General features: G+C 35.6%; 1 protein-coding gene across 3 annotated transcripts in view; it reads left to right on the top strand.

Annotated features, from left to right (window-relative positions):
• Positions 1–27450, top strand: part of USP45 (ubiquitin specific peptidase 45) — a 71613-nt gene that overhangs the window by 37929 nt on the left and 6234 nt on the right. For 2 of the 3 annotated variants that reach the window (XM_087443919.1, XM_087443918.1), the window contains exons 9-17: positions 1911–1998; positions 11522–11603; positions 13485–13576; positions 15056–15112; positions 15457–15600; positions 17145–17811; positions 19996–20093; positions 23958–24044; positions 27284–27437. In XM_087443919.1, coding sequence (XP_087300045.1) covers positions 1911–1998; positions 11522–11603; positions 13485–13576; positions 15056–15112; positions 15457–15600; positions 17145–17811; positions 19996–20093; positions 23958–24044; positions 27284–27437 — 1469 coding nt within the window. Of the gene's footprint in view, positions 1–1910; positions 1999–11521; positions 11604–13484; positions 13577–15055; positions 15113–15456; positions 15601–17144; positions 17812–19995; positions 20094–23957; positions 24045–27283; positions 27438–27450 lie in introns of those variants that run through there. The other variant, XM_087443920.1, reaches the window with a different exon arrangement.

Below are 27450 nucleotides of genomic sequence, written 5' to 3'. Positions count from 1 at the left end.
GGGCTATAGGCAGAGACATGGTGGAGACAGTTTCTCCTTGGTTCAGGAATGATTTCCTTCCTGTGTGTCTGCTTGGGAAGCCATAAACTGTCTGTCCCTACCTGCCCCCTGGCTGATGAGGATCTCTGAAGGATTTCTCTTTCCCCTTCCAGTCTTCTACTTCACTGCCCTTCCTTGATATCTACAGCACAAGTGTAGTGTCATGCAATTTCTGCCTTTCGTGGGTTCCAGCTGTGGAGGCCCAAATAGGGTTGGAATTTGTGTCCCTCTTGGTTTCTGTCCTGATCTCTGATCTAGCAGGTGGTCACTATCCACCACATGTAGAAAGGGAAGCCCATCAGGGGAGTAAATGAAAGTGTTCTCAACATCATACTGCTTTTGGCTACTTCTTAGCAGGAGTGAATAACTGAAATGAGGGTTCCTGTTACAGGCTAGATTCACTACTCGTTCAGATAACTTTTTAGCACCAGGGACTCACAGTAGTGCATTACTAGGATGAATGTTTATCATGAGATAATTAGGAATAATGCTTAAAGTATTGGACTCAAGAATCAAAGACCTGGATTTATGTCAGTGGCATTTAGCCTGTTCTTCAGTTTTCTCAAGTGTAAAATGGAGTTCATATTAATTACGAATTCCTTAATAGCACTGTTATGTATATCAAATGAGAGAGGTTGTGTATATTGTAATGAGACTATTGTAAACTTGTCTTGTACTACCATAAGATATTCTTATTATTTTGTATTATTTTGACAAAATTCTTTCTTCATCTTAGATCAGAGCACTTTATAAATTCAGTACTTATTGCATTTAAGGCAAAAGTATTAATTTTAGCATTGGAGTTTATTGCAGAAAATGTTACCTTTTTTTTTTTTTTTTTTTTTTTTTTTTTGGTGAGGAAGATTCACCCTGAGCTAACATCTGTGCCAGTCTTCCTCTATTCTGTATGTGGGATGCCACCACAGCATGGCTTGATGAGTGGTGCGTAGATCGTGCCTGGGATCCGAACCTGTGAACGCTGGGCCACCAAAGTGGAGTGTGTGGAGGGGCCGGCCCTGTGGCATAATGGATAAGCGTGCGCGCTCCACTGCTGGCAGCCCGGGTTCAGATCCCCGGGTGCGCACCGACGTACTGCTTGTCAAGCCATGCTGTGGCGGCGTCCCACATAAAGTGGAGGAAGATGGGCACAGATGTTAGTCCAAGGCCAGTCTTCCTCAGCAAAAAGAGGAGGATTGGCATGGATGTTAGCTCAGGGCTGATCTTCCTCACACAAAAAAAAAATGTGGGTGTGAACTTAACCACTACACCACCAGGCCAGCCCCGAAAATTTTACTTTTTAAAATTACTGAAATCAGCTAAATAGTTGCTGTGTCAGTGTCTTCATGAATAGCACCTGATCCTTTTAATTAATACACAATAGGAAATCTAATTGTCAAATCCTTAAAATAAATACATTCACACAGATATTAGTTTATAGTTCTTTATTTTAGTATAATCTGCTTCTCTTCTTTTGGTTATTTAAGGTAGGAAGATAATAGATCACAGTGGCTGGAGTTTGAATTCTGTGTTTCTGCTTACTGTGTGACCTTGCAAATTATTTAAATAATCCCTTTGAGCCCAAATTTATAAGCTGGAGAAGAAAGTAGGTTCCAAGCTTGTTTGAGGATTATGTGACTTAACATATGTCCTGTGCTTGGCATGTAATAGTTGCTTAATAAATGATAGCCATGTTGTTCTCAGTGCACTTAAGATCTCATTGTAATTGGAACAATCACATTTTGTCTTTCCACTTAGTAGAAGGACTAAATTGAATCTTTGACTATATGTTATTTCAAAGTGATTTTAAATAATGGTAATATATTGATGAAATGATTGTTGTTTTTTTTTCCTGTTTTATTTTTAAATTATAGGGCCCCTCGATTTAAAAGTTTCCAACAACAGGACAGTCAGGAGCTTCTGCATTATCTGCTGGATGCTGTGAGGACAGAAGAAACAAAGGTCAGATTTCTTTTTGTTTGTCATGTATTCTCTTTAAGAGGAGGGTTCAAAACTGAAGGAATTAATTCTACTGTAATATTAATGTACAGTTGAGAAGTAATTTGATTTTTTTCCTAACTATTCTATTTATTCTTCCCCTTTTTTTTTTTTTACCTCTTCCATAAGATTTTTTTTTTTCACCCTTTCGCAACCCTATTATTCTTAATTAGTTAATACTCTTTGGATATAAATAAATCAATTCAAACTAGCTTAAATAAAGAAAAGGGAATCTAAGAATCAAGGTGAAGAGGAGTATGGCTGGGCATATAGGGACAGGAAGGTTCTCAGAAATCCAGAAAATATTCTCCTTATACCCTTAGTTTCTCTGGCTCTGTAGATTTTCTATATTCAGCTCTCTGCAAACTGAGTAGTTTCTCTGCTTCTCTGTCTGAATGGTAGCACATGACCACCATAGTTTGCACGTTGCGGTTCTGCATATATAAAAACGAAACTGGCTGTTTGTCAATCCCAACTCTAAATTCCCAAAAGAGAGAAATTTCATTTTCTCATATTGGATTAGAATCCACTTGGGGGTCAGTCACTTGTGGCTAGGGGAGTGGGGTCCCAGCCTCCTGGACTAGGGAATGTTTCTGAGAAAAGAAGGAATGGCTCATGGACTGGATAGATTCCCCAAACCTTGTAATCCTATCCCTTGACTGTTTGTTGACTTCAACTTTTTGGGTTGGGTCCTATGCAAATAGGATACAATTTTTCAGAGAAAATGCAAGATATTAAAGATGTCAAATACACAGCACATATCCTCCATTTTCCCCCTTTCACTCAAAGCAGACGTTGCTAATCATTCATAACAGTTCTTCTGAGTGTGGATTCAGCCTCAGAATCATTCTCAATATAGCACCGTGGTCAGCCCCTGTCAATCATAATTATTATAATAGGTGAAATCCTGTTTTCTGTTCACGGTGATAGTTCTTTATCTATATGTTACCATGTAGTAAAGCAACCGAGTGAAAATGGTGTGCTCATATGCTTGTGGTAGGTGTTATTGTGTTCCTAGGCAGGGTAGACCCTCCCACCCCCTTCTTTTTAATCCTACTTTGAATTGTAACATCATAGTGTTTCTTTACTCCCATTGGCCAGTTTTCAGTGATGAGAGTTAGGCTTCTAATATTTTCTTATAAATTATCTTAAAGAATGAATTCATCACTCCCTCTTGCTACCAAACAGTGTATATTATAATCTCTTCCTTAAGTGGCTATTTATTGACTTTCATATTAAATTAGTTGAATTCAACTTTTGAAGATGTCGTTTCCTTTTTGCCATCTCTACTTTTGTGTATTTTGATTATGAACCCTACCACCTTCTCTCTAGATTTATGTCTTTGTTACCTCTCTTAGATTGTGAGCTCCTCTAGGAATGGTACTATGTATTATCTCTGTATCCCATGGGCCTTGCACATAGTAGGTGCTCAGTGAATGCTTATTGAATAAGTTGTCTGTGCTTAACCTTTATTTTTTTTATTTTTATTTTTTAATTTTATTTATTTATTTATTTTTCCCCCAAAGCCTCAGTGGATAGTTGTATGTCATAGCTGCACATCCTTCTAGTTGCCGTATGTGGGACGCGGCCTCAGCATGGCCGGAGAAGCGGTGCGTCGGCGTGCGCCTGGGATCCGAACCCCGGCCGCCAGTAGCAGAGCGCGCGCACTTAACCTCTAAGCCATGGGGCCGGCCCTGTGCTTAACCTTTAGATGGGTAATTTCTGTTGAGGATTTGACTTGGGAAGAAAACAAAATAAAGTCTTTTAAGTAAATTATACTAATTAGTTTTGTGGGGATTTGCAGTTATTTTGAATATGTTACAATTTGAACAAACTGATAAATTGACAGGATACTACTATATTATGTTTTACCTATAATTAGTTTTAAAAAATCAATTAAGAGATTTAGAATTAAGTTTTTGGGATATTAGCACAATCCCCTTGAGCTAATATTTGATCACATTTTCTTAGATTTAGAAACTGATACTGAGAATGGAGATTCAAATTTAAGTTTTTCTGACTACCAAGCTAATGATCTTTCTAATTGTATGCCATATTGCTTATTAAAGTTTAGTTTTAATGCTTGGCCATCAGTCACCGGTATAAATAATATTTTTTAAGCTTTCTATTTAAAATTTAGCCGTAATTATTTCATTATTTAAAAAGTATTAAATCTGATTCAGTAATTATGATACTCTTGTTGAGGGGGTTGATACAAGGTTGCAAGGTGGAGAGAGATGCTCAGTCTTTGCATTATGATTAGTAAAAGCATTTTGACGCTTCTGAGCATACGGATGATATCGGAGTTACATGAAGATTAATTCAGGCTATCAATTGCTAGAATGATTTTTTTCCTCTATGATTTGCAGGAATATGTTTACTGTGTGGTGGTCACATATCATTATAAATGGAATTAAAAACTACCCCTTTATGTTGTGTTTCTCTGTTGGTATTACAAATGAAACAATAAAATCTATCCCTCTCATTTTTTTTATTTCACTTCTATTAGTTAATGACATTCTTTGTTACAATTAAATTATTGTTTTGTCAGAATGGTGCATTGGGAGTCACAGTATCTTAAAAGCTCAGGCAGTATAGCAGGAAGCATTGGCTTTTGAAAGCTCTTATCTTTCTCTATTTGAGGGTTTAAGATGGTGTAGCAAAATTAAAATGTCAAGTCTGTGGACCTATTCAGTCTCGTAAGCAAAGACAGTCGTGCCGGTCAGTTACAGTGAGTAGCCAAGCAGGAACTGCATTGTCTGGCCTGGGAACTCCACAGCTGTTAATCGTGCTGCTGTTGTAGTGGGTCACCGCCATGTGTTTTCTGATTGCATAAAGGCTGGAGTGTTATGTCTACCACCAGAGTCTTTCAGTAATGATTAAAAACTACTGACCTCCTTTCATATTGTTTCATTAAAGTCTTTTTCTTATGACTATAAAATTGAGGACTATAACATGCTCTTGCTGAATAGAGCACTAAAGGGATCATTTGTGCAAAAATTGTAAATTTTTGTATGCAAAATAAATAAAATCAAATGTACTTTACGAATTTCTTTCATAGGCAATCTTTTCAACTTACAAATATGTGCTTCTTCACTTTTTTCTTTTAATTTGAGCTATCACTAAATTAATGCTATTCCATTTTTATTATATTCTCAAAGTTATATCGCTTTAATACATTATTGGATAGAATTATTTTAAAGGCAGAATATCTCAGCTAACTTAAACTATGAGTTTTTTGCATCTTAGGTTTGAAAGAAATTTAGGATGGAGATTTGAAATAGTCGAACCTTCATACTTCTTGTTGATTAATGTGCTGCAGTTGTTAGCAGCTCCCTGACTAAAGTCCATCTTTTTTTTTTTTAAATGGTTCAAAGCACAACTCTTTTTTTTTTTTTAAAGCACAACTCTTAACAATGAGAGGTTGTAGATGGATCTAAACTTGTTTTTTTAACTCAACTTGATGAATTACCTATTAATTAACTCTTTAACAGTTTAAAGCAGACAATATAAATTTGTGGCTAGGATACAATAAAAAGCAAAAATCTAATAGTTTAAAAGTTAACTTCGTTTTTGCTCTTTTTTAATACTGTGATATCATAGCTTACATTTTAGAATATAGTAAAGGCTCATTAAATCATATCGAAAGTCGTGTCTGAGTTAGTAAAATGTTCACGTTGTAGAATAAATTTACAGATTTCTAAGTTGAGTTAGAGGTCTTCATCTTTAGTAGCTAGAGAGGCTTTTTTGCAGTTATAGTAAATGTTTATGGGTAAACATTGGTATTTATTGGAATTTTTCATTTAAGTCCATTAAATATTTCTCCTGCATGGAATTCACACCATTCTAATTTGCTTATTTTAGTTCAATAAATTCTTTTTTCAAGGTGTTAAGGTCAACTTTAGCTTAGTATCTGAATTATATGAGTTTTCAAATTTTTTGAGTCTGAATTGGACATTATTTCAATATTTAATAGTTTCTGGGACACATTTTTTTATTTTGATTTCCTTTGCATGTAAGTGTATTTCAGGACAGTATGACATGGTGTGGATTGCTGTATGTTTACTTTTATACCCTACTTTGTATATATTTAAGCGTTTGAATCTTGCATTAGCTTTCAAAATACACTTGAAGAGAATAGTGAGTAGTTCTAGGAAATATAATGTGCTGATCATAGACCGGTTAATAAATGAAACTCAGTTTCACAATTATTGGGGGAGGGTGATTATGAATCATATCGTACGTACAAAGAATGTGTATAAATATACAGGCAGTTTAAAGCATAATATAAAGAAAAATCACTTCACTAGCACTCCTCCCTACCACCACCTCAGAGTTAAAAAAATAGAATATTGTTAATACCGTAGAAGCTACTTGTTGCTTTTTTTCCCAAACACTTCTTCCTCATCAGAGGTAACCACTATTTTGACTTTTACAAAAATCATCTCATTGCTTTTTCTTATAATTTTGAGAGCTACCTATGTATACTTAAACAATATATTGTTTAGTTTTGCAACACTGGATAGCAAGCACAAACCTATTGCCGTTGTTGGATGAAGGATCCCAAAAGAAGATGGGTTGAGAGAATCTCTGGAACACAGTCTGGCTTTGGCTGCCAGAGTTTACAGTAGCTCTTACTGGGGAAGTTAGTGGGCAAGATCGTGAATGTGTTCTGAGCCAGGCATGTCCAAGTCAAAACAACTGGCAGAAGTGTAGACCAGGTAGTAGCTCTGTGGTCCAAAAAGGTTAGAGGCTCCTGTGTGTTTTCTGCTTCTGAGTTCATGGCCCACCTCATAGCTCTCAGGGTAGGTCAAAGCAGAACAGTTCTAGGGGATAATGTGTATCCTCTGCTGACCCAGGCAGCAGGGCATGGAGGAGAGAATAAGGACATTAGCAGCTCATTCCCCATATAATCTGTTCTCAGATTAAAATGGCAGTGGGCTCTTTGTGTTGACCGTATGTCTATCTCATAAGTCTCACTGCTCCAATCTGGATTGGTTGCCTCCCACGTTTGATGCACAGGCATCATTCTGGAATTCCTCCTAACTGTGCTCTTGGGAGTTCCCTTGGCCTCTCTTATGTGTTGGCCCTGCTGTTGCCTGTAAACCATGTTGTCTTTCTTGGTTTATGCTCTCTTTGATGGTGTGTGTATGTATGTATAATTTTTTTTCCTTTCTTTATTCAAAAGGTGGCATATACTATATGTATACCTTTCTGCAGTTTGTCTTTTTTCACTTAACATATCATAGCAATCTTTCCATATCAGCAGATAGGAAGCTTCCTTATTTTGTTTTTTAGCTGAACATTTTTAACCAATTTCTTGTTGATTATCCCTTATATGTTATTTCCAGTGTTTTTTCTTTTAAGAGCAATGCTATGATGAATAATGTATATATGTTATTTTGCATGTGTGTAAGTATATCTATATAAATACAGAAATGAGATTGCTGGATCAAATGGTATATGCCTTTGTAATTTTGATAGATATTACCAAATTGTCCTCCATAGGCATGCAATTTTCACTTCTGTCAGCAACATACCAGATACAGAGTCTGTTTTCCCACAGCCTCACCAAAAAATTGTTTTGTCAAACTTTTAAATTTTTGCCAATTTGATAGGTAGACAAATGGTATCTCAGGGTAGTTTTAGTGTACATTTCTCTCTTTTTGAATGACAGTAATATTTTTTCATCTCTTCTTATTTTTTGCCCTTTTTTTTTTTTTTACTGGGTTTTGATCCTTTGCTGATTTCTAAAAGCTTTTTATGTACTAGGGAGAGAAAATGTTTCCAAGTTTGTCATTTGTGTTTTGATTTTGCTTATAATGTGGCAGTGGTTTTTTTAATATATAAATAAAGGTTAAAAAAATCTTTTTTTTTTTCCCCTTTTTCTCCCCAAAGCCCCAGTAGAGAATTGTATGTCCTAGTTGCACATCCTTCTAGTTGCTGTATGTGGGACGCCGCCTCAGCATGGCCTGACAAACGGCACGTCGATGGGCGCCCGGGATCTGAACCCGGGCTGCCAGTAGCAGAGCGCGCACACTTAACTGCTAAGCTACGGGCCCGGCCCCCAAATTTTTGGTTTTGAACTTAACAAGCTTTTTTTTTTTTTTATGGCTTCTGGATATTGAATCATAGTTAAAAAGGCATTCCCACTCCAAGGTTATAAAAGAATTTCCTCATGTTTTCTTCTAGTACTTTTATGATTCATTTTTATTTATTTATTTATTTTTTGTTGTTATAATTTTATTTATTTTTTTCCCCCAAAGCCCCAGTAGATAGTTGTATGTCATAGCTGCACGTCCTTCTAGTTGCTGTATGTGGGACTTGGCCTCAACATGGCCGGAGAAGCAGTGCGTCAGTGTGCACCTGGGATCCGAACCCAGGCCGCCGGCAGCGGAGCTTGCTCACTTAACCGCTAAGCCACGGGGCCGGCCCTTATGATTCATTTTTAGATTTAAATCTTGATCCATTGAAATTTAAGCTGTTCCCAAGATATTTCCTTTTTTTCTCATTTGGCTGTCCTACAGTTATCTAAACTGTATAGTATGCTTTTCCCGCTAAATTGGTAACACCCTAATTATACTAACTTTTCGTATATATTTGGGTTTTTCTCAACTTCCCCTTGGTTCTGTTTTCTTATCTGTATGAGTACTAGAATCATACTTTAAATTATGAAGGTTTTAGTGCATTTTAATAAATCTAGTAGGACCAGTCCTCTCTCACTACACTTTCCCCTTGAGTTTTCATTGCTATTCTTGTTTATTTTTCCATATCTAGTTTAGAACCAATCTCCCCTTCAACCTCTCACATTGAAAAAAACTCAAAAAATCCCCAACACTTGCTATTTTTACTGGAATTATGTTAAATGCATAAATTTGAGGGGGAAGATTCATATGTTTATAATGTTAGAACCTATCCAAGAACATGGTGTGTCTTTCCATTTGATCAAGTTTTCTTTTCTGTCTTTACCAGTAGTGTCCTAAAGTTTTCCTCATTTAGATCTTACACATTTCTTAAGTTTATTCCTAGTTATTTTATTTTTTTAGTTGCTATTATAAATGGGATATTTTCTTCCATATCTTCTAACTGGTTTTTGTTTGTATGTGTGAAGGCTATTGACTTTATTATATTTATATACCCCATATTAAATTCTCTTATTACTTATAGTAGTTTTTCATTTCAGTTGGTTCTTTTGGCTTTTCCAAGTAAAAAGTCATATCATCTGCAAATAATTTTATCTCCTTTATAATTTTTATACCTCTGAGATTTATTTTTCTATTAAATACATTGACTAGAACTTTAATACAGTGGTAAATAATAGTGAATAGGAGACATCAAGGGATTTGACTTATATCTTATCATGTTAAATCTGTGAATATGATGGCTTATATTAATAGATTTCCTAATATCTCTGCATTACTAGAATAAAAGCCTGTTGGTCATACTGTTCTATTCTTTAATGTGCTACTGTATTCTGTTGCTGATATTTTATTTAAAAATTTTCATAAGTGATATTGATGTGTGTTATGTGCACTCTCCGTCAGCTTTTGGTACCAATATTATGATTCATGAAAATTATTTGGAAGTTTCCCTTTTTCTATGCCCTGGAACATAGTTTAGTGGCATTCCTCTGTGAAATTGTTAGGGCCTGGAGCTTTTGTAAGGAGTCCTATTTAACAGCGTTCTCCCCCTCGCCCCCCATGAAAGCTGGGAGATTTTCTGGGATTAATTTCCTGGAAAATTATCTATTTTTTTCTGAATTTTCAAATGTAATTACATGAGAGTTGAGCAAAGTAGTCTCTGATTACTTAAAATGTCTTTAATTTTGTTAGTGGTTTCCTTTTTTTCTTAGGTGTGATGTTATCCTTTTCATCCTTACCTTGATTAAGATTAGCTAGTGGTTTTATTTATCCCCCACCTAAAGAATCAGCTTTTGATTCATTTATTAAATCTCTTTAGTGTCTACTTTTATCTTCATTAACTCTTTCCTTCTACTTTTGTTCACTTTCGAGATCTTTTTTCTAAATTTATAAGTTGGCTGCTTAATTCATTTATTTTTATTCTTTTCAATTGATTTAAATATTCAAGGCTGTGAATTTTTTTGTGAACAGTGGAAAGTATCTTGGATTCTGATATGTAGTGTTTTTATTGTTCTCTGGGAAGCCTGCAGTTAGTTTCTCTTTGACATAATTTTTTAACAGAATTACGTATCATTTTCCTACCAGAAAGTCCAAGTCAAACAGTGGTTTCACATATGAGGCTGTGATTAAGACTACTTTAGGGCCGGCCCTGTGGCTTGGTGGTTAAGTGCGCGCGCTGCGATGCTGGCGGCCCGGGTTCGGATCCCGGGTGCGCATCGAGGCACCACTTCTCTGTCCATCCTGAGGCCGAGTCCCACATACAGCAACTAGAAGGGTGTGCAGCTGTGACATACAACTATCTACTGTGGCTTTGGGGGCAAAAAATAAATAAAATCTTTAAAAAAAAAAAAAAGACTACTTTAAAAAAATCTTTTGAAGGATAATTAACAAGCTTTCTCCTCACCCCGTTCAAATGTGAATTAGAGAAGATTAAATTCATCCACTAATTAGGGGCACAGTTAGTGTTAAAGATAATTTATTGGCTTAAATAAGTCTTTGTTCTTGGAGTATATAGTTTTATTTCATTCTGAAACTTTCCTGTGAAGTTGTATCTTTCTTAAAACATACACAAAAGGTGTGGAAATATGAACCTTGTCATTTACTAAGAGCTGCTAAACACTTTAATACATGATCATTATTGACAACTAAATTCAAATAAAATGATAATTTCTCAAGATTTGGTGTATTCTTCTTGCTGTGGACATTAATTGATATTCTGGACTTTATTTATATATGTATATAAATAAAATAATCTACATGGAGGTCATAGTGCCAGTTTAATATTGTATATTATTTTTGTATATTTTTGTATATTAAGATTTTCTTCATAGATAAGAAATTTTATATGGTCTGTTTGTTACTTTTTGTCCTGGTTAAGGAATACATCATTTTAGGAACAGAGTAGAGGAGAGGGAGGGAGAAGGGGAGAGAGAAGAAAAGAAGAAAGAAGGAGAACTTACTCTAAACCTATAAGAAAAATGAGACTAGGCTGCTTGCTTTTTGTAGACTGAGAAAAAGACTTTAAACCTAAGAGAGAACCTAAACACAGGAACTTTGATTCTTATTTGGGGGAGAATTTAGCATTATAGAATTGTTTATTCATGAAATTTCAGAACTGGAAGAAAGGACATATTCAATTTTTTAAAAATTTCAGTCATTTTATTTTACGGATTAGGGAACTGAGATCCGGTGTACTTTGCTGTTTGAAAGTCCTCATGTTTTTAAGAGGACGAGGCTGAAGTTAACTGTTACTAAACTGATTCTATTCAAAGAAACACAAAATACTGCTTTGAAAGAATTCATTCTGTGTAGATTCTTATTAAATTCTTATTAACTTTGTTTTATAGAGAATACAAGCTAGCATTCTAAAAGCATTTAATTACCCAACTATTAAAACTGCTGATGATGAAACCAGAAAAAAAGTCAAAGGTATGTTGAGTCTTTTATAACTTTCTTTTGCAAGAAAATGTTAAAAGTTTCTTTTCAGGGGAAAAAGAACTGAGCATTATGTGAACTAATTCTCTAAAGTTGTGGCCTTACACGTACCTAACTCCAGTGGCTGCAAGATAGTCTAGTGGGTCATAGAAAGAAAATGTTAGAATCCATGTGAATTTTTAAAAATAAAGCTAATATCAAATATATAGATTGACACTGATGCCCTATGTGAGGTATCCTAAGGGAGATTTGAAAGATTGTTGAAAGTAGCAACCTCGCTTTCATCATATTATATCATTTTGAAGTTCACTTTCATCATGTTATATCATTTTGAAGTTGACGTGTGCTTGGATAAGTGGGTTTATGGGTATTATCTAGTTTTAACCAGACAAAATGCTTAAGTGCTCCAAAGATTCCTGCAAAGAAACCATTTATTAAAGAGAGTACTCGTAAGTCAAGCTACATGTCTACTTTACTCCTGGTGTTGACTCTTCATCAGCCAAGATATGAGGCAAAAATAATTGTCTAATCAGAGCTGATCATTTATAATTATCAATATTTAAGTGTGGGTTTATAGCCTATGTTATTAGCCATTTACCTTGTCCTAAATGTGTATTTTGGCTTGAGATATTAACTAATGGTAGTATGAAGACATTTAAAAATATTATTTGTATTTTATTTGTTCTCTTTTCTAACTTCTGTATTTTTGGAGTGTTTTATGTACATACTACATGTCTATAATTTATGAACAAATATACATCCATTGTGATTGTATATACCAAAGCTTTATATACAGTTAAGGGTTTAAGATTTTAAAAAATGTAGATTCTCAAGTGTGCTCTTTGTTCTTTTGTTTTGAGATAGTGCCATCTAGTGCATATTTAGAGTAACTGCCCAGTCTTGCACCTTTTCCCAGTTTTGTAATCTTTCCTATTTTCAGTCCCTTGTACAATTTTTCCTAATGAAACATCTTAGTTTACCATAATTTCTAAATAGTTATCGTAAATAATAAATGTTTATTGATAGATCTAGATATGTCTGCTCTGTCATGCACTGCTTCCAATAATGTTTTAAGATGATTTTAAATGTTTATATGAAATTTGAAGGGCAGATACCCAAAAAGGATAGAAGAGAAGTTTGAAAGAGGAGTGAATAGGTTTGTTAATATATTTTTTCCCTCATGGTTTACCATGGAAAATTTCAAACTTCTATTAAAGTAGAGAGAATGGTGTAATGAAGCCCCAGGTACCCATCACCCCACTGAAACTACATTTAATTCGTGGTTTATTATGTTTCATATGTTTCCTTCCAACCCCAGATTATTTTGAAGCAAATCATAAGCGTAATTTCCTTTGATTTATAAATATTTCCTAAACAGAATAATTTTAACTTTTTATATAACTGAGCACTTATACATATAACTGTTATTAATTGCCATGTTAATTCTTTACACTATGCTGTGTTTTACTGCTCTGTTGTTTCCATAGTTATGGTCCTGGCATCTGTAGCATTAAAAGCATAATCTCCTTTCCCATCCCTCTCTCTACCTTTAGGTTAGGCACAGGGGCCTTAAAGGGTTTAATAGGAGGAGTTGAGGTGTGGTACGGATAGTGGTTATTGCTCTACTTATTTTACCTCTTAAGTTTAAGAACAGTTCGTTATTTCTTGAAGACTACTGTAGATGATAGTCACATTTTCTCTACAGAATTGTAAAAGAGAAAGACATTATAACATCATGCTGTAAAATTTTTATTAAGAGTGGTAGTGGACATCTGCCTGATTCAGATTTCTTTTGAATCAACAGAAAAAAAGCATGTTACATTGTTAGGTTGATGGTTGACTTTTTTTTTGCATTAAAAAGTATTATTTTTACAGCATACGGAAGAGAAGGTGTGAAAATGAACTTCGTAGATCAAATCTTTATTGGTGAATTAACCAGCACGGTCATGTGTGAAGAATGTGCAAATGTGGGTAACTTTAGAATTCACTTCAACATGAAATAGATTACAATCACACTGTTTTTATTGTTTCCTTTCACGTATAATCATCAGCAGTCATTTATTTTTATTTGTGACGGATGACTACATAATAGCTTTTGAAAGTCTTTTGAAAATATATCTTTCACTCCTAGGAAGTAAACATAATGTAATTTTTTTAAGTAAATGTGTTATTTTGTTTTTCCTCTTGACATACCTGTGAAGTTCTTTTAGCCTATTTTAATATGCTCGAATGTGTTAGCTATTTGTTTGGATTGAAATGAAAGAGAAACTTCTGTGAAGAGAGTAACTATGTTATGTAACTATGCGTTGCCCTAAAATGTAATTCCCGTAGAAATAACTTAATGTAGTAATATAACGTAGGGTGATCTACCACATTTCATTTAAAGTTTACATTTATATGACTTGTTGAAGTTTTTTTTAGTAGACAGCTCATCTTTGAAATTAGTGGTAATCTTTATTTTGCCATCTGTACTTTAATTATAACTTGAAACACATATACATTTTTATAGGTTTTCAATTGCTTCCTAAGGAATATTTCTGAAAGCAGCGTATGGCTTAGAGTATGATAGGTTTAAACTTTTGTCAGATTTTAATCAAAAAAGAGAGAGTCTTTATGTCCATTTTCCTGTCCCAGATTATGGGGTACCTTTCTAGCTTCTCTAGTCTTATAAAGTCAGGATTATATATTACATCTTCTAGCCTGTCATATTGAAGCACAGAATGTGTCAACGTATGTTACTTAAATTTCTCGTATATTCAGCATAGAAGTTGATTTATCTCACAAAAGTTAGAGAGTATCTTTTAAAACAAAATTGTCCTAAAGAATCTATAAAATACAGTCAGGCTCTCGGGCTTTTTTCATGGCTTTTTCTTAACATATCATATTTTATTTATGTTATGGCACTAATTTCTCCAAAAATATGTTTATGTCTTTAGTTAATCAGTTGTATTAAGTGCAGTTTATTTTGAAGTTACTTTAAATATTACAGGTTACTCATATTGACAATATTATAAAATTGAACTGGCTTGCATTTATTGAAGTTTTGGGATATCTTGTTTTGATTAACAATATGTGCTGCTATATCCAATTAAATCACTATTTGTTCAGAAACTTTTTTTTTTATAATTTTATTTATTTATTTATTTTCCCCCAAAGCCCCAGTAGATAGTTGTATGTCATAGCTGCACATCCTTCTAGTTGCTGTACGTGGTACGTGGCCTCAGCATGGCTGGAGAAGCGGTGCATCCATGCGTGTCTGGGATCCGAACCCGGGCCGCCAGTAGCGGAGCTCGCGCACTTAACTGCTAAGCCACGGGGCCGGCCCAGAAACTTTTTTTAACTTAAAATTTTAGGTTGCCTGGGAAGTTTTATTTCTTTAAGACTTTACAAAACTACATTGTCTATATTAGAATTCTAACTGAAATTCTCAATGTTTTCTTTTTAAGATCTCCACAGTGAAAGATCCTTTTATTGATATTTCACTTCCTATAATAGAAGAAAGGGTAAGGAGTAAAAAAATAATAAGTCTTTTATGAAGGGCATTTATTTATTCATATATTTAGATATTTGTTTAGTATATTATCAGATACCTCAGAATCATTATTATTTATATACATAATTGAGTTTGTACAGTGTATTTGATATTGGAGTTTGTGTATATATGCATAAAGTATGATACAGTTCTTATTCTCAAGGATTTTAAACACTTGTGCTTTATATTTTGAGAATTAACGTTAAGGAAATTGTCTATATATATTTCAAATGAGTTAGAAATTTTAAAAAGTAGACGATGTCCAAAATCCATTTCCTAAAAAAGTTTTGTGTTATGTACATGGCATCTATATAGGTTTCAAAACCTGTACTTTGGGGAAGAATGAGTAAATATAGAAGTTTACAGGAGACAGATAATGGTCAGTACAGTGGCACTGTTACTTTGGAAAATACTCATCAACCCAGAGTCAACAAGAAGCATTCTTCATCTAAAGATAAGGTAAAATTATGTGCATTCATGAAACGTCTGTTTTTTACAACTTTTTATTAAGAGAAACTTCAAAAATATACAAAAGTAGAGAAAATAGTAAAATAAACTCCCATATAGCAATTTCTCAGCTTCATAGTTATCAGCTCATGGCTAATCATGTTTTATCTGTATCTATCCCACATTCTCCCTCTCCCCATCACAGATTATTTTGAAATAAATCCCAGATATATCGTGTACTTCAATGTGTATCTCTAAAAGATAAATACTCTTTTTAAAGACATAACCACAGTACCATTATCATATCTAAAAATATTAATAATTTCTTAATAGCACCAACATCCAGTCAATATTTACATTTCTGCAATTGTCTCATAAATATTTGTGGGATGTTTTTGGCTTTTTAAATTGTGTTTGAATGTAGGATCTAAAAATCTATAGATTGCAGTTGATTGCCATGTATCTTAAAGCTTTTAATCTACAGATTCCCCCTCCGCATTCTTTTTTCCTTTGCAATTTATTTGTTGAAGAAATTAAGTTATTTTTTTTCAGCAGTTTCTCACATTCAATAGTAATTCATTTTGCTATTGCATCCGCATATTGTTAACAGGTGCCTCTGTCTCCTTTATTTTCTTTCTAAGGTAGTTAGATCTAGAGGCCTAATTAGGTTTAAGTTTGATTATTTACTTAATTTTTGGGAAGAAAACTTTTTTGTGTGTGTGAGGAAGGTTAGCCCTGAGCTAACATCTGTTGCCAATCTTCTTTTTCTTTGCTGAGGAAGATCGGCCCTGGGCTAACATCCATGCCCATCTTCCTCTACTTTATATGGGACGCTGCCACAGCATGGCTTGACAAGCAGTGTGTCAGTCTGTACCCAGGATCTGAACCTGTGAACCCTGGGCCACTGAAGCGGAGCATGTGAGCTTAACCACTATGCCACTGGGCCGGCCCCAAGAAAACTTTTAAGTGGTGGTGTGATACTTCCATCAAGGAGGTGCCCATCATGTTGGATGTCTCTCTTTTCTTGATGTCAGCAGCCATTAATGACCATTGTCTAGACCCATTATTTCACTAGGAACATACCTGGTTGTTGAATTATCCCATATAAATTTAGAGAAATCAATCTGAATTTGCACTTCATTTTAAAAAGTTTTTTGACCTGATATGATGTGTACTAACATGGCAAATTGATATATTATTAGATTTGACTTACTCTGTTAGAAGGTTAAGTGGCAAGACTACAGAGATTGTGTAAACCTACAGAGGTTTACACTTGAAAAGCCTCCCTCACAGCACTGTTCCACAAAAGTCCTGTTCCCTTCTCCACAAATAGGTAACCACTATTGTTGGTTTCTTGCGTAAAAGTTTACTTTTAAATTAGAACTATTCACTAGAATATCTTATAATGGTTGTAGTTTAGTTAGATTTAGGAAATGGATTTCAGAGTTACTAGAAAGAGTATTTAATAATTGTGGAATGTTTAAGTAAGACTTATTGGCATTTATTTTCAGTAAGGTCACAAGATTCTTTTCTCTGAAAACACTGTCAACTTACAGAATCAACTAATTCATGGCAGAAAACATATAAGAAAATTGTCATCTGAAGAAGATAAAGCTGTTGTCATCCACCAGAAAAATGAAAACCTTGAAATAGATGGGGATTCTTCAGTGTTGGCAAGCAGCATCATGAATACTGAACCGACTCCGACTGGAAGCCCTACCAATGGCAGTGAAAAAGAAGCCAGCCATTCTGAAAGTAGTGTTGATGCTGACAGTGAAGCTTCAGAATCTGAAAGTACTTCTAAGCAGACTGTGTTGTTGAGATCCAGTGGTGGATGCGTTGTGCACACAAAGGGACATCCGTCAGCAAGTGAACCGCCCGCCAGGAAGACTGACAGTGGTGATGAGGAAGTGGCTGAAGCTATTTCTGAACTTCATTTGAGCGGCACTGTAACTGGAGATAGAGATTTTAAAAAGGAAAATCAGCCACTAAATGTTCCAAAGAATTTATGTTTTTCAGGGGAGAAGCGTATGATGTCTCACAGCCCCCAAAATGCTTTTCAGACCCTTTCTCAGAGCTATGTAACTACTTCTAAAGAATGTTCAGTTCAGTCCTGTCTCTACCAGTTTACATCCATGGAGTTACTAATGGGAAATAATAAGCTTCTGTGTGAGAATTGTACTGAAAAGAAACAAAAGTACCAAAAGAAAACCAGTTTTGCAGGTAAATATTTAGCTTAATTTTTTTTAGTACTCATGGATTATCTGATAGTCAGTGACTAGTGGATTATAGTTCCCAAACAGAGGAACCTAAGAACCTTGTCTCCATACTTGAGCTGCTTAGAGGCAGAGATTGTCTTATTCATATTTTTTTTTTTTAATTTTTTATTTTTGTGAGGAAGATCAGCCCTGAGCTAACATCTGTGCTAATCCTCCTCTTTTTGCTGAGGAAGACCGGCTCTGAGCTAACATCTATTGCCAGTCCTCCTCCTTTTTTTCCCCAAAGCCCCAGTAGATAGTTATATGTCATAGTTGCACATCCTTCTAGTTGCTGCATGTGGGACGTGGCCTCGGCATGGACGGACAAGAGGTGCGTCGGTGCACGCCTGGGATCCGAACTCAGGCCGCCAGTAGCAGAGTGCGCGCACTTAACCACTAAGCCACGGGCCGGCCCTCTTATTCATATTTGTAACTCAACACTGAAGACACTGACTGGACAGAGTAAATTTTCAATAGATTTTTGCTGAAATAAATTGAAAACAGGAAGTATCCATCTCTGCCTTGAAAATGCAAATCCACGTAGTCTAATTTCAGAGGACTAGCTATCTGAACTCTTTCCGGAAGAAATTTCCCTAAAACTTACAATGGTAATAGTGATATTAATGATGAAATTAATGTGCTTCACAAATCTATCAATTTAGTGTGAAGTCATATCATAAGATGTAAATTTGAAGATTTTAAATAATTATAAAGCTAGTAATATATTAACTATGTTTAGTTGACCAGAGAAACGTGGAAAAAAGAGGATTTGTCAAGTAAGAAATTTTCACTGCCCCACTAGTCTTGATTAAATGGAGAGAATTCTCTGATTCTTAGCAACTAGGTGTTTCAAAATGTAGATTTTATTATTATTCAGGTATGGTGAGGCCAGCAGATCAAGAGACGACTGCCATTGAAAAGATAGTTTGTGACTTACAGTTCCCAAGAGGAGGGGACCTACTAAGCCATGCCACACAGAGCCACGGGGGAAGCACCAGGGTTGGTCAGGAGGCAGTGTGTGTGGGGCTGGGGGAACGTGGGCAAGAGCCTTTATTGTGGTTTCCAAGGGAAGGAGTGGGCAAGGCAGGTAAACAGGTTTAGGATTGACTAGTTTTGAATAATTTCAGTGGGCTGTGGGTTATAGGGGCTATCTCTAGTTGTCTGGTACCTGGCCCTGGTGTGATTAGGACGGGTGGATAGTGGCCTTGAGTATAAGAGCCCAATAAAGGAGGTGGCTGGGGTATAGGCTTTGAATTGGTTGGTTTGCATATGAAAAGCACAGTTAAGTTGTTTACTATCTCTAGGAATTAGCTAGCTCTGGGAGAGGCCGTCCCTCCAGTGTTAGCAGGGCCCCAGATGTCAAAGCATCAGAATAAAGACATGCTTAACACACTAGTAATTAAAGAAATGTCTAGATGGGAGAAGAAAGAAATACCAACTAACGTCAGTTGAGGTTATATATGCAACTGACCATATTCAAATCCTATCACAAGTCCTTTCTAACAATCTCTTACTGAAGTTCCCTATGGTTCTTAGGATATGTGATCTCCTTTCACTGCAATGAGTAATGACCCAATTTTTTCAACTACAGGTATGTTTCTGGTGGTCTTTGGCTGGAGAGCATTGACATAAGTCACTACTAGTCCATCTGCTTTCCAGCTTCCAAAATTTTTTTTTTTTTAAGGTTTTATTTATTTATTTATTTATTTTATTTTTTTCCCCCAAAGCCCCAGTAGATAGTTGTATGCCACAGTTGCACATCCTTCCAGTTGCTGCATGTGGGACGCGGCCTCAGCATGGCCAGAGAAGCGGTGCGTCGGTGCGCGCCTGGGATCCGAACCCAGGCCGCCAGCAGCGGAGCGCACGCACTTAACCGCTAAGCCACGGAGCCGGCCCCCAGCTTCCAAAATTTGTTTACAAGTGTCACCTCCCCCATTCTTTGTCCTTATAAGTGTGTGCCTTTTTAAAAAATCCCCTTCACTTTAGTGGACTTTTAAAAAGGAGTAGAGGCACCCTGTAACCAGAAATCTAATTTCTTTAACATTTTCAAAAATGTAGTATGATGCTTTTATATAAGTGTTTACTGTATTATATGGTAGATAATGTATAAAATGGAATGTTACAAATAAATTTATTATATTTTATGCAGAAAAGAAAGTAGAAGGGGTTTATACAAATGCCAGGAAGCAATTGCTCATTTCTGCTGTTCCAGCCATCCTAATTCTCCATCTTAAAAGATTCCATCAGGTAAAAAGTCCCTTTAGTAGCACAGTAGTAATTTTCATCATATGTTTTGCAGAGCCCTAAATCTTGTAAAATTCTGTCAAGGATTAGATAGTAATTTATTGAATTTAAAAATTTGTCATTTACTGCTTCAGCCATAATAGCTTAGAAGACTTTTCTAATTAAAATTGTTTGATTCACAATATTTGAAGATTTAGGTGGTGGGAACCCAAGTGGTGTGTGTGTGTGTGTGTGTGTGTGTGTGTGTGTGTGTCAATGGAAAATAAGACTTATTAAGAACCCTCATTTACAAGCAGGGAAATAGCAGAGTGCCCCTGGCTTTCTGAGCTCTCGGGATCCTGATGAGAGGAGTGCATGGTCTGGGCTAGGTTGGCTAGGACTAAGGGTTGCAAGGCAGGCCAACCCCTGTAGGACTTTACAATGGGAGGGAACTTAAATATTTTTAATGTGTCAGATTTTTCTCTAGTTATTTAAAGTTTTAATCCAATGCCTTATCTCAGGGTTTTTTTTTTTTTTTTTTTTTTTTGCATTTGATAAAATGATTTTAAAGTTTCTCTTGGAAGAATGAGTAAAATACCAAAACATTTTTGAAAAAGTTAGAAGTGATGGTTTTTTGGTACCAGTTTTAAAATAAAACTATAATAATTAAAACAGTATGGTCAGAATTGTCTGTAAATAAAACATCATAATTTAAAGCTCTTTATGACAAAGGAAGGCTCTCAAATCAGTTGGGAAGGGAGCTGGATTATCAGTAAAGGACTTAGGAAAAATAGTTGTGTGAGGAAATAAAAATTTAGAGCTTCCCTCCCTTACCATAGATCAATACTATTTTCAGATAAATGTTTTTAATTGTATGAAACAAATTATCAAAAGACTAGAAGAAGACTTAAATGAATATTAATCTGATCTCTGTGTGGAAGATTTTCTAAATATAAAACCCATGAAAGAAATCTCCAGGGAAGATTGAGAGCTTTGGTTATATATCTGCAACATTTCATGTGGGCCACAGATGGGCAGGAGGAGATTTTTCTCTACACCCCCATCCCTAGCCACAGAAAGATTAGATTAAGTTCTTGAATTTCTATAGCCAAGGTTACAGAAGCTCAGTGGAATGAAAAGGGCATGGAGAGCAGAAGCAGATGGATCTTGTCTCATTACATCAGCATGCCTTTTGGAAGCTGTATATCTGCAGCGACTCCATGTGGACAAGATAGGGGCATGTCAGATCTGAGAAACTCATTTCATGATGTACCACAGTTACTTTATATTTGGTATTTGCATCCCTACTTAGGAACAACTTACAGAAAGAATTAATGCCCTTAACAGGAAATATTTACTAACATCTCAGTTCCTTCTTGTTCTCAGTCTAAATGTAATGTCAGCAAAGCCACATTCTCATTCCCAGGGACTGGGAATTACAGGGAGCCAAGTCTTTAAGCAGTGTCTCTGCTATCTAGTTTTTTAGTGTCCCTGAAAGCCTATTTCTCTGTAGTAACTTTGGAGCTGTATATCCACAACACTGAAAGGCAAATCTCAAACAGGATAGAGATCTTTGTCATAAATATGGCAAATGATACATAAATATGTAAAGAGCTCTCAAAGATCAATAAGAAAAATATCAAGACCCTAACAGTAAAATGGTAAAGAACATGAATTGACAGTTCATAGAAGTAAAATGCCAAGGAATTATGGGAAAAAAAGTCCATCCTTTCCAGCAAAAGAAATGCAAAATAAAATGACATGAGATTCCTTTTTTACCCTGTCCAAATTGACAAAGATATAATAGTGTTGATAAGGATGAAGTGAAATATTGGCACTCTCATGTACCAGCAGTGGGAGTGTAAGTTGGTAACACCTAGAAAGTAATTTAATAATATATATCAAGGGGCTGGCCCTGTGGCATGGTGGTTAAGTTCAGCATGCTCTGCTTTCGCAGCCCAGGTTCAGATCCCAGGTGCAGACCTACACCACTCATCAGCTATGCTGTGGCGGCCACCCACATACAAAATAGAGGAAGACTGGCACAGAGGAAGACTGGCACAGATGTTAGCTCAGGGCTAATCTTCCTCAAGCAAAAAAAGAGGAAGATTGGTAACAGATGTTAGCTCGGGGCAAATCTTCCTCAGCAAAAAAAAAAAGATATATATATATAAAGAACATTAAGTAATGTTTTAAATAAAACATAATTTTTGAACAAAAGTAATTACTTTTGACTAATTCCACTTCTGAGAACCTATTGTAAGGAAATAGAGATATACACAAAAATATGTGTCCCAGTCATTGTAGATCATGCCAGATGTGAGGCCTGGTGTAAGTGTCCTGTGTGCAGGACATCAGATTTATATTTTAATGACATGGGGAAAACCAAATATAAGGCAAGATATTTTCCAAAAATGATTCCCCTGGAAAAGGAGATTCATCTTATATTAAAGCCCATTACAAAGTCTCTCCTCTTAAGAGATCATTTCTCAGCAGCAAAGTACTGTTTGGGGAGGGTGCACTAGCCTGAAATGATCTCAGACAATGCTGATATTGGATGCTTATAGAGGTCACCCGATGAAAAAAAAGGAGGCAAACAAATCGAATACAGATTAAATAACTATTCCTGGGATATGACCTCATAATTTCACATCAGATGTCATGTTAAGCCTTCTAAAGATAACTTGAAGAAACAAATCAGTAAGTGGATATATTTTGGTAAAAAAATAAGTGTTTTTTCTTCAAAGAAAGGTAAGAAATAGGCAACAGATATAAGGTAAAATTATGTGATTAGTGTGCAAATGAAAAGGGAAGTCATTGAAATAAGTCGTGAAAGCGTTGCATGAAAGATCGCATGTATTAAATAGTTGTTGTATACCCAGACAATTCAGGTTTAAGTATCTTCTCATTCCAATAGAGTCTGTTTCTATTTGTGGGTTTCCTATCCAGTACCTTTGATACTCTATCAGCTAGTTTTTATTGTCATTACATAATGCAAAGTGTACATTTTTCAAGGTCTGCCTTTGGAAATTAAAAATAGAGAAAGAAGTAGAGCTTATTTAAGAACATGAAGGTTCATTTTGATTTATGTAATATATAACATTTACTTTTATTGATAAAATGATTTGAGTGTTCAGGCTTTTTCCTTTTTAATGAATGAATATCACTGAATTTTAGAACTGAAAAGGACCTAATCTAGTCTATTTATACCTATTTTATGCCTTGATCCAGATGAGTTTGCTTCGAGTCACATTAACTGTTAATCAGTCATTGAGTCAGGCCTAGAACACCAGGCTCCTGACACTTTGGTTGAATATATTTTCATGATAACATGTGTGTCAGTAGCTTAGCTTTTATCACATTTTTATCTTTCCCTAAATGTTGAAAAGCTACAGTGAAAGTGATTATTACCATATTGTTCATGGTAAAAATGCCCGTGTAAATGAATGGTCTTTGAAGCTAACAGTTTATGAAACTTAATTACAAATTTAGTCATATATCAATTCTGGACTATTAATTAGTTTTTTTTTTTTTTTTTTGGTGAGGAAGATCGGCCCTGAGCTAACATCCATGCCAATCCTCCTCTTTTTGCTGAGGAAGACAGGCCCTGGGCTAACATCTGTGCCCATCTTCCTCCACTTTATATGGGATGCCGCCTCAGCATGGCTGGACAAGTGGTGCTTGGGTTCACGCCCGGGATCTGAACCCGGGCTGCCAGCAGCGGAGCACGCACACTTAACCACTATGCCACGGGGCCGGCCCCAGTCACTTCTTTATATCTACAAAAAACTAACTTTTAGGATCCCTCTCTTGGTTTTAATTGACAAACACAATGATTTAGATTAATTAAGTTTGTTGCATTAAAAAATTTTTTTTGGTCTTGTTAAGGCTGGCTCGAGTCTTCGCAAAGTAAACAGACATGTAGATTTTCCACTTTTGCTTGATTTAGCACCATTCTGTTCTGCTACTTGTAAGGTATAGTATGTTATTAAGATATTTAATTGACTTGCAAATAATGTGCTTAAAAGTATCCTATGTATTGTTTATTAGGCCATACTTTTCTTTCTTTCTTTTTGTAAATAAGCTTCTCTTCTGAAAGGGAATTTTATAGTTAGTGAAGTTAAATCAGTAACATGTGGAACATTTGACACACTGAATATGACTTTTGTCCTTTGGGAGATAGAATAAGGAAAAGTTGAAAAGATGTGTCAAGTATGAGGCATGGCAGTCATCAGAGCCGCTTGTAAATGCTGCTGAAAGCAGATAGTTGGTGAGAGAGGTAAGCAGGTTTTGTGCCCTCTCCTGTTCCTTGTAAATGATGTGCATAATTGGCAGTAGTTTTAGCATTTGTAGAGTTCTTTATCTTTTGCAAATCAATATACTAGTGCATTGTTTTTCATGCCATTTCATGTATACTGCTGAGAATAGTGTACTTGTCAGCTGAGTATGAAACTTTAAAATTGCTGTTATTGGGCCGGCCGGGTGGCGCAAGCGGTTAAGTGCACGTGCTCCGCTGCAGCGGCCTGGGGTTCACTGGTTCGGATCCCTGGCATGCACCGACGCACCGCTTGGTAAGCCATGCTGTGGCAGCGTCCCATATAAAGTGGAGGAAGATGGGCATGGATGTTAGCCCAGGGCCAGACTTCCTCAGCAAAAAAAAAAAAAGAGGAGGATTGGCAGATGTTAGCACAGGGCTGATCTTCCTCACACACACATACACGCACAATAAAATTGCTGTTACTTTCATAATTAGGTATAGTAAACAGACTGGTTTATAATTGCTTGTACTTACATGTAAGAACTGGGTGGGTGAAATTGATGACTTTGTCTTCCTTAAGGGAACCAAACCCTTATGGGAAAACATATTCTCCTGTTCATGATTTACTAGTTAGCAGTCTAGCTTTTGTGGTATTAATAGAATGCTTAGTGAACTTAATATTTTCAATACATTGATCAAAAATTTCTTAAATGCAATTTTTCAGTGAATCCAATTCATCTGCTGTGGAATATCAGCACTATCTGTCAGTTAACACTTAGTATTCCTAGAATTTGATAATGTAGTAAACAAAATGTAAATTAACAAGCTCTGTATTAAATTTATGAAAACGTATTTTTTAAAAGTACCTGTTACGGAGAATTTCCACTCATACACAAAAGTAGACAGAAGCGTACAATGAACCCCTTCACCCATCGCCTAGCCCTCAAACCTTAGATATATGGCCAGTCCTGCCCCATCCACACGCTCATCTACTTCCTCCTCCTATATTACTTTGAAACAAATATCAGGCATCATTTCATTCATAAATATTTCACTGTTATCTCTAAAAGATAAGAATCACTCCCCCTCCTTTTCTTTAGACATAACCACAATACCACTTTCACACTAAAAGAAATTAGCAATTCCTTCATATCATCTAGTGTATGGATTTCCAATTGTCTCATAAATGAATTAATTCCAAGTAAAAGCTATACCTTATGATTGGATAATGTCTCTTTGGATATATATTTCCCCTCTCCCATCTCTCCCCTTCTCTCCCACCTTGCAATTTATTTGTTGAAGAAATTGGGTCGTCTTTCTGGTAGTTTCCTGTAGTTTAGATTTTGATGATTGTTCTTCTATCCTCTTTATTTCCTACAAATAGGTAGTTGGGTCTAGAGAGGCTTGAACAGAGTCAGGTTTGTTATTTTCTTTTCTTTTTTTCCCCCTGGTAAGGCTATTCCATAGACAGTGTTCTGTTCTTTTATCAGGTGGCAAATAATGCCAATTATCTTTTTATGATATTAGCAACCAATGATACTCAGTGCTAGATCTTTGAGTTCATTAAGAATTACAGAGTGATGATATTCTAATTCTGTCGTTCCTTCATTTTTTAGCTAGAATACTTTTATATAAAGAGAAATTCCTTTCATCTATTTAGTTATCTTATGGTATATAGTTCTTACAGAAAAGGTAGAATAAATGCCCAATTCTTTCCCTGACCCCCTTTTAAACCAGTTTTCAGAATAATAAATTAATTCACTGGTTTCCTCAAACTGGTCAATTAATTTATCATTATGAATTCATGGATTTAAACCCATTAGATATGTTTCAATGTATCACACTTTTCTTTTTATTCATGCTCTAATGTATTAGTCTTTTGGGACCATAGTTGCCTACTGAAAGCCACTTCAGGTTGGCTCCTGGGTTAAATTTTAAATTTAAATTTTTAAAATTTTGTTTAACACATAAAATATTTATGTAGTTCCAAAGTCAAATGTATCAAATGTACAGTACAAGGTAAATTCTGACAAGTGTAACTTTTCTCCATATCTGTTTTACCTGTTTCTTCCTTCTTATAAATAACCATTTTAAAAAACTATGATTTGGGCTGACCCTGTGGCCTAGTGGTTAGGTTTGGCACGCTCCACTTTGGTGGCCTAGGTTCAGTTCCTAGGCACAGACCTCTACACCACTTGTCGGTGGCCGTGCTGTAGCAGTGTCCCACATACAAAATAGACGAAGATTGGCACAGATGTTAGCTCATGGCGACTCTTCTTCAGCAAAAAACAAAAACAAAAACAAACCCTATGATTTATTCTTCTATTTTTTTTTTAATATAAGCAAATAGGTATGTATATGTGCATATCTCCTCTTAAATAATCATAGCTTACAATATGTATCCTTTTACCTATCTTATTCTTAACATTATATCCTGGAGATTATTTAGAGATATTTGCTCTCCATTTTTCAAGCAGTGTAATACTCTGTTACATGGATGCTTCAGAGTTTATTCAACCAGTCCCCAATTTATGAACATTTGGGTCTATTTCAGTTTTTTGATATTATAAATAATTCTACAATTAATAATCTGGTGCATGTATTTTTACATTTTGCTCATGTACTTGTGAGATAGGATCCTAGAAATAGGATTGATAAATCTAAGGGTAATACAGATATAATTTAGCTAGATAACATGAAATATCCCTGCATAGGGGCTATGCCCCTTTGCATTCCCACTTGCAATGTATTTGAGTACTCTTTTCCCCACAGTCCAGCCAACAGAGAATGTTGTCCAGCTTTTGCATTTTGCCAGTCCAATCTGTGTGGAAAAGTATCTCAGTGTAGTTTGAATATGCATTTCTGTTATTTTAAGCAGGATGTACATTTGACTTAATTTTCCTTACAATAATATTTCACTCAATATTACTAATTGGGTGTTTTCTTTGTCTAAAAGAATGTAAGCGTGGGAGATAAAGTTCTCTATGGTCTCTATGGCGTAGTGGAACATAGCGGCTCGATGAGAGGAGGCCACTACACCGCTTATGTGAAAGTGAGAACACCCTCCAGGAGATTATTGGAACATATCACTGGAAAGAAAAATGTACCTGGTATGCCATCTTA

Source organism: Ceratotherium simum, chromosome 19 (genome assembly GCF_057802395.1).
Source record: "Ceratotherium simum simum isolate JZ-2026a chromosome 19, ASM5780239v1, whole genome shotgun sequence".
In the NCBI taxonomy this organism is placed as follows: Eukaryota; Metazoa; Chordata; class Mammalia; order Perissodactyla; family Rhinocerotidae; genus Ceratotherium; species Ceratotherium simum.
Note: the sequence above shows the minus strand (reverse complement) of the source record. Positions and strands in the feature narration are given on the sequence as shown.